The sequence below is a fragment of the Leguminivora glycinivorella genome, chromosome 18 (assembly GCF_023078275.1).
Source record: "Leguminivora glycinivorella isolate SPB_JAAS2020 chromosome 18, LegGlyc_1.1, whole genome shotgun sequence".
Taxonomy (NCBI): domain Eukaryota; kingdom Metazoa; phylum Arthropoda; class Insecta; order Lepidoptera; family Tortricidae; genus Leguminivora; species Leguminivora glycinivorella.
The window spans coordinates 12,168,524-12,182,146 of record NC_062988.1 but is presented as its reverse complement, the minus strand read 5'-3'; the positions used below and the strand labels follow the sequence as shown (position 1 = coordinate 12,182,146).

Below are 13,623 nucleotides of genomic sequence, written 5' to 3'. Positions count from 1 at the left end.
GATCAAAGGTCGACATTATGGGAAGCTTCAACCAAACATCCCCCCAAAGCCATGGTTTTTTTCGGCAAAAACAGACCTTTCCAAAAATAAATACATCAATCATTACAAGATTAAGATTGGGGCATGTCTGCTCCCCGGTGTTTCTGGCCAAACTACGTATAAGAGACAGCTCGATTTGCGAGTGCGGCCTGGCTGAAGGCACAGTGGAACATTTACTACTAGAATGTCTTAGGACATTTCTTGTCCACTGTATAATTTAATCCGTACCAATATGAGCCGTCCTATAAACATTAATTTCCTTCTAACACAAGTATTTTCTCCTCAATGCCAAATTCTTAACAACTTTTTATCAAAAAATAATATTAAATTATAATACCTGAAATACCTCCTTATTATGTTAGAACACAGGATACTGTAAAAATATGTCCCGATTCATTTAGCAAAAAAAAAAATCCTTGTATGTTGTAATTATGTACTTAGTTGTGTTTGTTGTTGTCTGTGTTTGTTTTAGATCAACGGGTTGGATGGATATTATACTGAACATGATCAAGTCTACCGTTAAATAAGGAAATATACTGGCAGTGTCTTATCCAACCTTGACATTGGCAGAATCATCAAGAATTTGATGGAGGCCATAACACAAAAATTGAATTGAATTGAAGGAAAAAATGTTACCAAGCACAGAACCATACAAGGACATGCCGTGTTGACTAAATAAACTAGAAAGACTGAGTTTGTCATGATTTGAACATAGCACAATGTTTGTTCGCATATCTCTAGTCAAAGAAAGCCATTCTTGACTGCCCTCGCTGTGGAACATTCTACAAACACTTATTAAATACGGACATAATAATATGCACCAGATAAAAACTGCCTGTACAACGAAAAGAAATAAACACATTTGTGATAAACATGCGATTTTTATTTCAAGTCCGGCTCCCGGTTACCTGCCACTTTACGTGCGGTCGGCTCCCGGATTTCGCCACCTGAAGGGATATTTTATTATTACCTAGAATCCGTTTCCTCCGCCGTTTGTACTGTATGCCTACCATCTCCAATTCTCCCTCAATTGCTCAAAGGTTAACTGGAAGAGATCCCTTAAAGGGATAAGTTCGCCTTTGTACTTATAATAAGCTCTTTTTCCTGTGTGTTGTATTATTTTCTGGTACTATAAAGTGTTTTACTACTACTACTATTTTGTTATTTATTTACTCCAATTTTTGTGGCTAAGTGAGGTGTTGAAATTAACCGAAATCATGTTTAGTTTATAAATAATCTGTTCCGTGAGCTTTCCTCTGAAGATAAATTGAAAAAACTCACTAATCTCAGCATCAAAGGTAGCGGATGAAGAAAAGCTTCAACAGTAATTACCAATCTGCAATTGATAAACAAAAACAGACGTGTGTGTATATATGGAACAAGTAATAAAAATTAGACATTTTGGCCACAAACTACACATTTATCTATATTTAGAAAAGTTATTCAAGAAGTCGGAAACTTTTGGCCCGTTGTTTCATCCACAATTATCGATGCTGACTAAGTTGTACATGCTACTGGCATCACATACTCCAAAAAGTAATCGTATTAATAAATCGACCGCGGGCGGGAATCTGGACAATGGAAATAGACATAACCGTGCAAACTATCGGTCGACGGACGTGGACGTGGCCTTGAACGCATGGACGTCCGATCGAAATCTGGCTCGCTGGATTTTTTGTTCCGTGCACACTGATCGGTCGCGGTCGATTTACGACGGACGTCCGCGTAGTATGTTCCTAGCTTCATGGGCACATTTTAGACATTAGCTAGTTTTTATGTTTAGTCTTAAATAAGTAGAAAAGATTATATTGCATTGTTAAAGGAAGAAACATGGCCTAGGTCCAATAATAGTACATTACATCAGAGGCCGGGAAAATGAGGATTTCCGGCCAAGTGGGTATATAGGCATACGAGGCCGGGAATCCGTTTTCACGCCGAGGCATGTATAGTGCTTTTCTCAAACATACAATGAAATAAAAAAAAATGCTCTATAGGACTATATATTATCAAAAAAAGTTACTTTGCAGGCCTAGGCCTGAAAAATAATATGAAATCCCTTTACAGTCCTCTCGAGTTGTTGCGCCCAAAAAGCGATACTTCCCAGCCCATTTTAAGGAACGTAAAGACAATATTTCATTGCATGTTTGAGAAAAAGTATTTTAAATGAATTAAAAAGCAGAAAAACGTGTGAGACGAATGATGTATTGTCCAAGAAAAATTGTAAGTACATGCAAATACTATATAAACTCTACAGTTAATACGTGCAGCTTCTAACGTTTCCCATACAATTGAGCGGCAACAATTTTACTAGCGCCATCTAGCGGTTCGAGTTGATCAAAGTAGTTGTTCAGACTTTTATTTTAGTAAATTAAAATGGATAATGCTATTACTTGATCGACTTTAACATTTTTAGACGGGATAAAACAAAAAAATAAGAATTTGTGACATTTTTTAATTTTATGCTGTATAAAACTAAACTATTTTGATCAACTCATACCGCTAGGAGCGCTAGTGTGCATGTTGCCAACTTCGGCACCGAGCTGCACGTATTAACTCGTAGAGTTTACATAGTATTTGGTACATGTTACAACCATAAATATTAATGTTGCTACTGTTGCTAGTCTTATACATAGGTATAGAAACTACATCACAGATTACTAATATGTAGCTAGCTGGGTTACCGGTATCTGGTGGTCTCTGCAACCTAACCAAGACAAGTTAAATCGAGATTTTATGATTTGTGTTATTGTCTTTTTCACATTATTCAGATGGCACGACACTATCAAAAATTTTCCATTGGGATAACTTAAATTATGATTTTTTAATCTTTTATATTCCCTGTGACGTATATATTCATGGATACCCTGGTGTTCTTTGGTGGTATAAGATTTGGAGCAAGCGTTTATCTTTTTTGTTAGTTTTCTGCATAAATACCCTGCAGTGTATGCAGATATTTGGACTTTCATTCTTTCCGTGTTTGCAGATTCTCTTGTAAGTGAAGACGACGACGGCGTAATTACATTTTTTGACGCATTTTCAGTTTCGCTTTGAGCTGGGCTTTTCGGTTTTTTAGTTGTTTTAAATTAGTAATCTAAGTTTTAAAGTTCCTATCCGCACACTAAAATGTATATACAATTCTCTAATAGACTCTATTATCAGCTATGGTCTTGACTGCTATGGCCTCACTTTTAAAACTAATATAGATAAGCTAGAAAATTTACAAACCCGTTTTTTAAAATTGCTAGTCAGTAAAAAAGTTAAAAACAGTTGCAATAAAGACTACAAACAATTATTTAAAATATGTAAAATTCTACCCATATCATCCAAACTTAAATATATGTTGGCCTTGAAAAACCATGGCAGACAGGACCATCTTGAACTAGTCAACCATAGCCACAACACCAGGTCGATATCCGCGGGCAAATATGTAGTACCCAGAGTGTCAAATTATTATGGCGACAGAACGCTTCAAAAACGAATACCTTATCTCTTGAACTCTTTGCCCGGGGATATAGTACTGGAATCCAAAAAAAGTACTTTTAAAAGGCTCTTAAAAAACATCTCTTGGATACTCTATAATAAGCGATCCTGCCTACTTCAAACTAAGTACATAACACATTTAGAAGTTATATATATTAATTTGTATATTTAACTATATTTAATAAGAAAACTGTATAAAAGAGACTGAAACGACTCCACACTCACCACAGTCAAACTAATTGTAGTTTTGTGGAGCATTGTATTTAAGTTATGTTTTGTAATTCTGAGTATAATAAATAAATAAAATAATAACTTAATAATAGTATCGCCGTCATCGTCTTCACAATTCATTACTTTTGATTGTGGAGCTATAATATTGCTTAAAACTAAAGACTTAAAGCTATATATAAAGGTGTTGGCGTCTGGATTAACATTTCTATAATTAAGAGCTCTTATACGACCAAAGAAGTTCTCCAGGGGATCCTGATTCAGGAATTTGGTATAAAAGTACTCTACTTTGTGTTCGGTAAATAGAAATTTGGATAGGCCCAGAAAACTATTCAACGTCGTGATCCACCCTTCTAAGCAAGGAACTCTCACTTGTCTTGGTTGAAGAAACCGTTTAGCCAGCTTACTATTCTCGTCTATAAACGTTATATTTTGTAATATGCGTAACGCTCTTTCCCAAAATTCAATATGATCTGAATTTGCTTTGACAGCGCATCGAAGTTTGCCTTTTCCTTGCCCTGGTGATCCATTCACAGAGTCAAACGGTTCGTCAAAAAAGGTTACAGCTTCAGCTGTAGTCTGCATGGTATCCATCGGCATATTCATTCGTTCGTCTGAAAAATTAAACATGATTTTATTATTCACTTTATTTATTTTGACTATTAATTCATTAATTATATAATAGTTATTTGTTATACAAAGGGGCAAAGTTGTATTTTAACGCCGAGTGTGGAATTGAAAAACGAGCAAGTGAAAGGATTCTATAGTTGAACCACGAGCGAAGCGAGTGGTTCGAGAATAGAATCCTGAACTTGCGAGTTTCTTAACACACGAGAAGTAAAATACATTTGCACCCGAGTGTAACAAAACTTTTCCCCTCGCTACAGTGAAGAAACTACAACGCAAAAAATGCGTTTATCACTGTTTCCAGTAGTTCCACAGGTGGTAAATCATCTTTATTACTAGATTCACCTGCTTTTATCAATTTTAAAGCAGTTAACTTAACTTTATTCAAGGTCAAATTACTTTACCCACTAGTGGATAAAATGCATTTTTACCCGCTGGTATTAAAGGACAAAACACGTGTTTCCGAGCTAGTGAGGGGAAAATATTCATATTCATACTTAATATAATTATATTATATTTGAGTGAGTTTTTCTAAATTTATGTGCGAAATGTCATTTGATATTTGCTAGTCGCTTGTCGGTAAAGAAAAACATCGTGAGGAAACCAGACTGATTCCAATAAGGTCTAGTTTACCCTTCGGGTTGGAAGGTCAAATGGCAGTCGCGTTCGTAAAAACTAGTGCCTACGCCAAATCCTGGGATTAGTTAATTCTACATGGACCCCAGGCTCCCATGGGCCGTGGCAAATATCGGGATAACGCAAGGAGGATGATGACTACTGACCTATGATGCCATGATTCTCAGTAGCTGTCGGCAGCGCTGATGTTGAAGGAACTGGGTTTTGAAGTTCTTCTGGAAGGACATCCGCTGCAAAATAAATGTATTGCTTATTGAAACACTAGAGTCACAGAAACACGTTTCACCTGTTTATGGAACTGAAAATTGCAGAAATAAGTAAAGGAATATTTTTTTTAACAAAAATCATCATTTTTGATACAACCCTTTACTGCTGACTTTACTTTTTTAAAGACAAATCAAACAAGACCAAACTTAGCCTGGGTCCTATGACCATCTTCCAAGTCAATATTATATTATTGTCACATGATATACATTTGTGTGCAAAGTTTTAGCTAAATCAGTGGAAACTATGCTTCGTAATTGAGTTGCAAAATGTCACCCCAGCCAATATAAAAATATTCTGTAACAAACCTTTGTCCATAGACTTTGATCTGACATCTGTTTGACTTGGCGAAGGTAGTGCATAAAGATGTTCTTGCAGGTGAACAAGACCTGCAAAAAAGGTATTATGTAATTATTGTAGAAAAACCGCATTCACTTAAAGAGAGGCACATCATGAAGCATTGTGCAAATGTCCAATGTAGAAGTTCCTCGGGGAAGGCGGGTTGCTCAGCGGAGCAAAATGTGCTCACCATCTTAGCCGAGGTATGTCTACATATCATGTTTGCCGCCCTAGGAAATTGTCTCATGATGTGCCTTGCTCTGCGTGGACCCCATATTCAGATCAAACAGTTGGTGTGTATAGAATAATATATTGATTTTATTAGATTAGATTAGATTAGATTTCTTTATTTCATGATAAAAATTACACTATAAATTTGCTACATGTCAAAATTATGTTTATCTTCTCATCATGATCGTCAAAAATTACATAATAAATTCCAAATAAATAATTGTGTCTCCCAAATGAGGATCGTCATTTACAAAGAAAGAAAATACACATGCCAAGCTAAATAAAATTAATAAATTAAGTTACAATATCATGAAATTATCACGAAGCAAGAAAATATTATATAACAGAGAAATATAGGTATAATTATATCATCGGTCATTAAAAATTCAAATCCATGTACTCATTTACAGAGTACATGGGGTTATCTAACAAAAGGTTTCTCAATTTGCGCTTAAATGCTTCGTCACATGGCTCATTTCTCAGATCGGCAGGTAAGTGCTCATAGTAAGTAGGGCCGATGACTCTAAAAATCAAAATCTTCCAATTGTTTTCTTACCTGACATGGCCATTAGCGTAACTGGCTCTTGTACTGTGGTGTCATCCCCTTCTTCTTGATTCAAACAGTAGTTATGTTCTTTAAGAACATTGTACTCTGAAATGCATAATAGAAATTTATTGCCAAGCTTATTAATAGTAACTTATTACATTCAGTAGTATAATTAAGTAAGTAAGTAAATATTCTTTATTGCACCACAAGGATAACAGATTACAAATAGCAGACATTAAACATAGGTAGCAACAGGCGGTCTTATCGCTGTAAGCGATCTCTACCAGACAACCTTAGGGTAGCAGGAAATAAAGAATAGACATTTCAAAAATGGTAGTGCAAGAAATAATGAAAGGAATAGGAAAACTACACATACACTAAGTTAAATAATTATATATACCAATATTAAAAATAAAATATAAAAATAAATAAATAAAAATAAAATATCATGTACACAAACATACACATATAAGTATTAATACATACACAAATACATACACACATAAATACATACATAACATAACATACACAGCAGCAAATTAAGGCAGAGATAGGTAATGATTCTTTAGTAAAGTTTTGAAGCTTTCAAGTGATTTAGCACACCTAATCTCTAACGGCAGGCCGTTCCACAGCCGAACCGCTCGAAACGTGAAGGAGTCATTGTAAAACTTTGTAGAGGAAGGAGGAGGAGCAAGTTGATATTTCCGTGAAGGTCTGACGGAGGACAGATAATTAAAACGCTCTTTAAGATAGGAAGGAGTAGAGGGGTTGAAAAGAATATTATAGAGAAGAGCTAAAATATGAGAATTACGGCGGAGACAAATAGGGAGCCACTTGAGCTGGGCGCGAAAGTTGGAAATGTGGTCAAATTTGCGCAGTCCAAATATGAATCTAATACAAAGGTTTTGAAGGCGTTCGAGTTTATTAAAAAAATACCACGCTATAAGTATGTGCAAACTTTCTGTAAAAAGAAACTTACCTTCGGAAGAGAGAGGCACACGATGTAGAATTTCCTTTTCCGTAAAAAGGCAAGGGTAAGAATAGCGAATTCGGGTCCCTTGGCTAAATTGTGTTTTGTCAAAATGTTTTTCACAAACACGTTTAGTCATTAACTGTCCCTTTGAAAGTCCCAGTAAATACGAACTAACTGGTACTAGTAACGACATCCACAAATTGCGCAAATTATCATTCATGGGCATGCAATATTTTGTATTTGTGTTTCACTGGTAGAGTCACAACCGAGAACACAACACCTTACCGGTGCCATATTCGGTAGTCAGAACTCGGCCGCTACAGGAAGACACTATATCGTTATGCAAATCAGAGGAGAAGGCTTCTAGAGGAACTCAACTCAACCAAGACGGGAGGAGAAACAAAGATAACCAGTGCTCGAGTCGATCATCACAAACCGACAGCGGAAGAAAAGTTTTAAACACGTTTTAAAATTTACTTTGACACTTTTGACAGCAGTAAGACCACAGATTCGCTAATAAGTGACACGACAACAGCGCCAACACCATAGTAATGGAACTAAGGTGTCAGACCCCGTTGCGATCGCACTTTTAAGGCCGGCTCACACGTATAAGTTTGGCGGAGCGGTTGCGATCGTATGTTCGTGAGTTAACTATATTTTTTGAAAAATGTTGTGGTCGGAAGACACTAGACGTGTAAACGCTTACTTAATTTTAAGTCGCCTAAAATTAAGTTAAAATTTAGTTATTTACTTGACAGCTTAATACGTGTGAACCAGCCTTCAGAGAAATTGCCAAGTTTGTTTAGCATAGACACACAAACTACTAAGATATATATATATATATGCATATACTTGTTACGATACTTGTCTAGCCAAATGGCATTAGTGACGTTTCAAAACGAACGCGTTTCGTTGGCGAAGATAGATAAACTAGCGTTAGCTAAGGCCTTGCAGATAAGCTTTCGACACCCAAAAAAGAGCAGCATTATGTGTTGTTTTATATGTTTAGGGCGGCAAATAACGCCAGAATCGTAATTAGAGACGAAACCGCATTCTGAAAAACCACCCTTTTTACAGAGTATAACATTATCATTACCCTCAATCAGCGCCGGCCCGTGCACTCGATCAGGGTAGAGCGAGTTGGAGTTTCGGCGCCCTTAGGAAGAAATTTCACTAAGTAGGAAAATAAATCGCGAGCGCAGCGAGCGCGAAATTTTTTTTATAGTAATGCCGTAATTTGAAGATTGACGCAATACAGAATTTATGGATTGCATCATACAGAGTGCGAAAGGGACAAATGGTTGAAATTTCGTAGTCGCACCCTAGTACTAACTGTGGCTGAACGTGGATATCATGTACATAAAATAACAAACAAAATGGAGCACTATTGTCAGTCAGGAAAGCAGATTCGGAATTTGTCCTTACTAAAAGAGACGATAAATATAAATAGTAAGCGCGAGCGAAGCGAGCGCGATTTTTTTTCCTATTGACTCGATTAATTAATACAATCAGCCAGCGGGAAATCCGCGAACTTTCAAGCTTTTATCGTCTGCAGAGCTTAGCATATAAGAGTCTTTGACATATTTGGGGGTATTTTGACTTCACAGGGAGCCTATGTTCCCGACTTTTAGGCCTTATATTTCGCCATCACTATTATTTTTATAATACTAAGAGTTAATTAAGAGATTAACTGCGGACTCGATCGTCACCGTCGGGATGCCCATTTCGGTATTTTGCCACAAAGTTATCTGAGTGCTTTGAAATTCGCTCACCATCCGCTGTGACTGTAACTCACAAAATTGCGCCTCTCTGAGACTTTTTGCGCCTTTGGCTTTATGAGGAACTCCGCTTTGGACTATCGGATAGCGACGTAACTTTGCCGTTCGCTGCACAAGAACGTGGTTCGTCAAGGGCTAGAAATGCTAGAATCCTCCTTTTACGGCGCCCTAGCAACAGCGCCCTTATGAATGTTGGTATATGTTGGCAATGTGGTGTAACTTTCCACTTAATCTGAATTACAAATCTAGATTTTCAATAGGTAGGGTAATTTTCGACTTCTCTCGCCATTTTGTGATATGTGCGCGCCCACGCAACGTATAATTTTTTGTATGGATTTTTCCACATTCTCGATTTTGGCGCCCCCCTTACCATGCGATGCGGCGCCTAGAGCGGCCGCTCCACTCTCTCTACCCTTAATCCGGCCCTGCCCTCAATATGCTTACTTAAGTACTATGCTATAGTATGTTGGTTTCAATTTTGTTGCCAATTCCCACTGGCCAACACTTGTTATGAAAATCAGTATCACAGATATTTGCTTCTGAGTCATAGATGTTTTCTGTGTATATGAATACTTATTTATCTCAAAGATGATTTCGGTTAATTTCAACACCTCACTTAGCTACAAAAATTGGAAGTGAATAAATAAAAATAACAAAATAATGTTTATCACAAATTTCTAGTTTATTTAGTCAACACGGCATGTCCTTGTATGTTTCTGTCCTTGGTAAAGCGGTCATTGGAGGCAGGGAACTGTTACAGCTACTAAATTTAAAAACGTTTTTTCCTTTGGTGATTTGAAGTAAATACGTCATTCGTTTGACTTTGACAGATGACGTTTTCTTGAACGAAAACCATAGACTAAAAAATATTTTTTTCTACTTGGACTGGAGAATCAGCGAACTACGCTAGTTTGTCAGATGGCTAGCTAATAATGAACGAAAACGCTTTGGCGCAAATTGCAATCGAAACATATTATTATATATAGGTATAATACCGGTGTACATATATGTTTTAGTGTATGGTTTTCGTTCAAGAAAACGTCAGCTGTCACCTGTTAAATGTTAAATGACTTGAAGTTTTGAAAGTGTTATTCGTTACGTTGTTTAGTGCTGTAAATTTTTAAATAATGGAGCGTTTGCGATCAAGCGTCGAACAAAATATTCTCCTTACATGGGGACATCGCCAGACCGCAAGCGTCCAAAGCCCAATCCAAAGCGACCGTTTGTGGCAGCAGCCAACAAATATGCTCAATTCCACTGGCGGTGGTGTTCAGAGACCCGTCGAAAAATGGAAGAAAGTAAGTTAGGTGCTTACTATGTAAGTACTGAAATTCAATTGAATAGACTGGACAAATTTTATTAGAACTTTGAAAAGTGTTAAATAAACACAGTAAAATGTCCTAAAAGTAACCAAAGAAATCACCATTTATTAAACAGCCTGCAAACATTTTTTTAAGGTATGGGCAGATATGAAAACGAAAACGAAGAGCAAAGCTTTAAAAATAAAAAAGCATTTGAGTGATACAGGGGGTGCTTACTGTAATGGGTGTGGCCTGTGTCACTGGGCATGCACATATTGCTGAAAGGGGCCTAGTAAGTATATTTATTTTGCGTGAAAATTCAATGAGTGAATTTTGACAAACATCAATATTTTTTTTAAATTGAATGCTATCCTCTGGAGCAAGTGCCTGTATTTACTTGACAATCACCAAACGGGCTGTTGATATACTCCCTGCGTGTCAAGCAGATGGTCCGGGTTTGAATACCGATAAGGATGTTTATTTGTGTATCTATGTGTAATGAGCACAAACCTTGAGTCCCCACCACACCAGCATTTTTGATAATAATGTGGGGCTTAGACAATCTATGTATGCCTCCTATAATAATAAAATAAAGTAGCCATTTATTTTAACCTAATATAGGATTTGTAAAGTTTCATGTCATCCTTTGAAATTTGTGTCATTCATTAATTTAAATATTTATTACTGACATCGGTTGACATGCTTCCAGCTTCCAAGACCTTCCATTCCTCTGTTGGTTGGTCTTCTGATCCATGATAGCTGATCGGAATATGGTGATCTATTTCTACCAATTTCGCAGCAACATGCCTAATATACTTTTAGATTAGAATATTATAATTTAGTTATGTAGTTTACTAACCTAGTCTTATGTCTAGTTAAGCCACTAATAATTTTTAGGGTTCCGTAGTCAACTAGGAACCCTTATAGTTTCGTCATGTCTGTCTGTCCGTCCGTCCGTCCTTCCGTCCGTCCGTCCGTCCGTCCGTCCGTTCGCGGATAATCTCAGTAACCGTAAGCACTAGAAAACTGAAATTTGGTACCAATATGTATATCAGTCACGCCAACAAAGTGCAAAAATAAAAAATGAAAAAAAATGTTTTATTAGGGTACGCCCCCTACATGTAAAGTGGGGGCTGATATTTTTTTCTATACCAACCCCAACGTGTGATATATTGTTGGATAGGTATTTAAAAATTAAAAAGGATTTACTAAGATCGTTTTTTGATAATATTAATAGTTTCGGAAATAATCGCTTCTAAAGGAAAAAAAAGTGCGTCCCCCCCCCTCTAACTTTTGAACCCTATGTTCAAAAAATATGAAAAAAATCACAATATAGATCTTTATAAAAACTTTCTAGGAAAATTATTTTGAACTTGATAGGTTTAGTAGTTTTTGAGAAAAATACGGAACCCTACACTGAGCGTGGCCCGACACGCTCTTGGCCGGTTTTTATTTTATTTTATTACTATTTTTTAGGTACTTTGTTTTGTGCATAGTTTGCTTAGACAAGCATTGCTAGTTTACTTTATCACAATTAATTGTAAATATTGTATCTAGTTATCTTATAAGTATGTTGTCTGTATCCTTTCAATGTTTCAGAGTCAGACTCACTCAATGCAAGGAACTGTTGACAGTGAAGCAAGAAATACAACAAGGCTGCAAGTCCTGACTTTAATGATGATGGTATGGAATAATACACTCATATATATATTAACATATTAAACCCAGAAACTATTGTGAGCAAAATAAAAGTTTGCTCTAAATATACATATGAAACTATGAATGCTATTGAATGCAACACTTACTGATGCATCAAAGAAAAACCGAAAGGACAAAGGCTAGAAAGTTGAAATTTGTACACTAGGTTGCATTTAAAAAAGTGTAATTTTTAGATAAGAAGTAAGTTTAATCGTTAATCCTTAGTGTCTTAATCGTTTATTACTGTTAATTGGAGTATTTGCAATTTGATACCCAGTATTTTAATTATGTTATTTCAGCACAACTATTTGGAGAATCAGAGGAACCCGAGCCGCAGCCTGGGTCGTCTTCGGCTTCAAATTGTTAGATGTCCAGTGCGACTAGACCCCTACCTCACCCTGACACATGGCGTGCAGTACCGCGAGCTTTAAAGAACGAGTGTCGGCAGAGGAACAGGAGCCGTAGCCTGCGCCATCTTGGGCCCTAGATCGTCCAAGAAGAAAATTGTTTTCTTATATGTATAGTTGTATACTGTTAAGTATTACTAATAGGAAAAAAGACTGATGTTACTTATGTTTAATTTACAAAGCAAATTGTTTTCCTATATGCTGTTAAGCATTACTAATAGGAGAAAAGACTGATGTTATTTATGTTTAATTAACAAAACAAACTGTTTTCTTATATGTTTATATGCTGTTAAGTATTAGCAAAGAGGATCAAGTATTACAATATAAAGTCAATTGAAGTAAAATATGTAATCCAGTGCATAGACTGCCATCTCTCGACACAAGCTCAAAACTTTTATACCTCAGCTTTGAAAAATTTGGCCCATTTTCTTAGCTCGATATGTGTTAAAATGTCAGATATTAATATTAGCGCCATCTAGGCCACCGTACCATATTTCTATATGGTTCTGAGGTACGTTTTTTCTTAAACTGTAGCTGTCTATCTATATACTAAGTTACATATCGTGACTACTTTGATAAAACTTGTATCTTCTTATGTCAATCAAAAGAAAACTGTAGTAAGTATGTATGAAATGCATATAGATATACTGCGTTTCAATTTTGAGGAGCAGTGTGAGATACGAGATTTTTTCAAAGTAATGACGATATGTCTTTGGTATTAAATACTACTTTGGTATTAGGAGGAACGACTAGCCCCTTATTCATAAATGTACACTAAACTTATCAAGCCGATAAAGTTCGTTTGTCTCTTTTTGAATGAATGAATGAATGAATGATTTATTTGCATGTGAATATTGGGTTTACATTATTAGGTGTTAGGTACAATATTTTATATTAGAATCTCCAAGATTCTACCTATACAGGTGTACATGCACTGTATATTGGCTTGGCTCGCTACTAATAGTAATAGAGTTTCACCATACTACAGAAAACTTACATATAACGAGACTTATTATAAAATGTTACAATATGAGGCTATAATACAATTATACATCAAAATTATTAACAAATTAGG

General features: G+C 36.1%; 2 protein-coding genes across 4 annotated transcripts; one reads left to right on the top strand and one right to left on the bottom strand.

Annotated features, from left to right (window-relative positions):
* Positions 1–2,503: 2,503 nt before the first annotated feature.
* LOC125235954 lies at positions 2,504–6,866 on the bottom strand. Its single transcript, XM_048142614.1, has 4 exons — positions 6,401–6,866; positions 5,583–5,663; positions 5,157–5,240; positions 2,504–4,361 (listed from the first exon to the last, which is right to left on the bottom strand). Exons 1-4 carry the CDS (start codon positions 6,411–6,413, stop codon positions 3,688–3,690), a joined length of 852 nt encoding a protein of 283 aa, XP_047998571.1. The 5' UTR covers positions 6,414–6,866; the 3' UTR covers positions 2,504–3,687.
* Positions 6,867–10,059: 3,193 nt separating this feature from the next.
* LOC125236017 lies at positions 10,060–13,618 on the top strand. Of its 3 annotated transcripts, XR_007178157.1 has the most exons (4): positions 10,060–10,440; positions 10,600–10,735; positions 12,043–12,126; positions 12,441–13,618. XR_007178157.1 is itself a non-coding variant. In XM_048142699.1 (3 exons), the coding sequence occupies exons 1-3, from the start codon at positions 10,270–10,272 to the stop codon at positions 12,570–12,572; spliced, it is 387 nt and encodes a 128-aa protein (XP_047998656.1). In that variant the 5' UTR covers positions 10,060–10,269; the 3' UTR covers positions 12,573–13,618. The 3 variants fall into 3 exon arrangements, 2 of the variants coding, with proteins under 2 accessions (XP_047998656.1, XP_047998657.1); XM_048142699.1 differs by lacking the exon at positions 10,600–10,735; XM_048142700.1 differs by having other exon boundaries at positions 10,060–10,735.
* Positions 13,619–13,623: the final 5 nt, after the last annotated feature.

Bases quoted from the DNA above. Each gene is read 5' to 3' on its own strand.
- LOC125235954 (XM_048142614.1), bottom strand. The intron at 5,241-5,582 runs GTTTGTTACAGA...TTTATTTTGCAG, and splicing joins ATCAAAGTCTATGGACAAAG to CGGATGTCCTTCCAGAAGAA. The intron at 4,362-5,156 runs GTCAGTAGTCAT...TTAATTTTTCAG, and splicing joins TGAGAATCATGGCATCATAG to ACGAACGAATGAATATGCCG.
- LOC125236017 (XM_048142699.1), top strand. From the start codon at position 10,270: ATGGAGCGTTTGCGATCAAGCGTCGAACAAAATATTCTCCTTACATGG. The intron at 10,441-12,042 runs GTAAGTTAGGTG...TCAATGTTTCAG, and splicing joins CCGTCGAAAAATGGAAGAAA to AGTCAGACTCACTCAATGCA. The intron at 12,127-12,440 runs GTATGGAATAAT...ATGTTATTTCAG, and splicing joins TCCTGACTTTAATGATGATG to CACAACTATTTGGAGAATCA.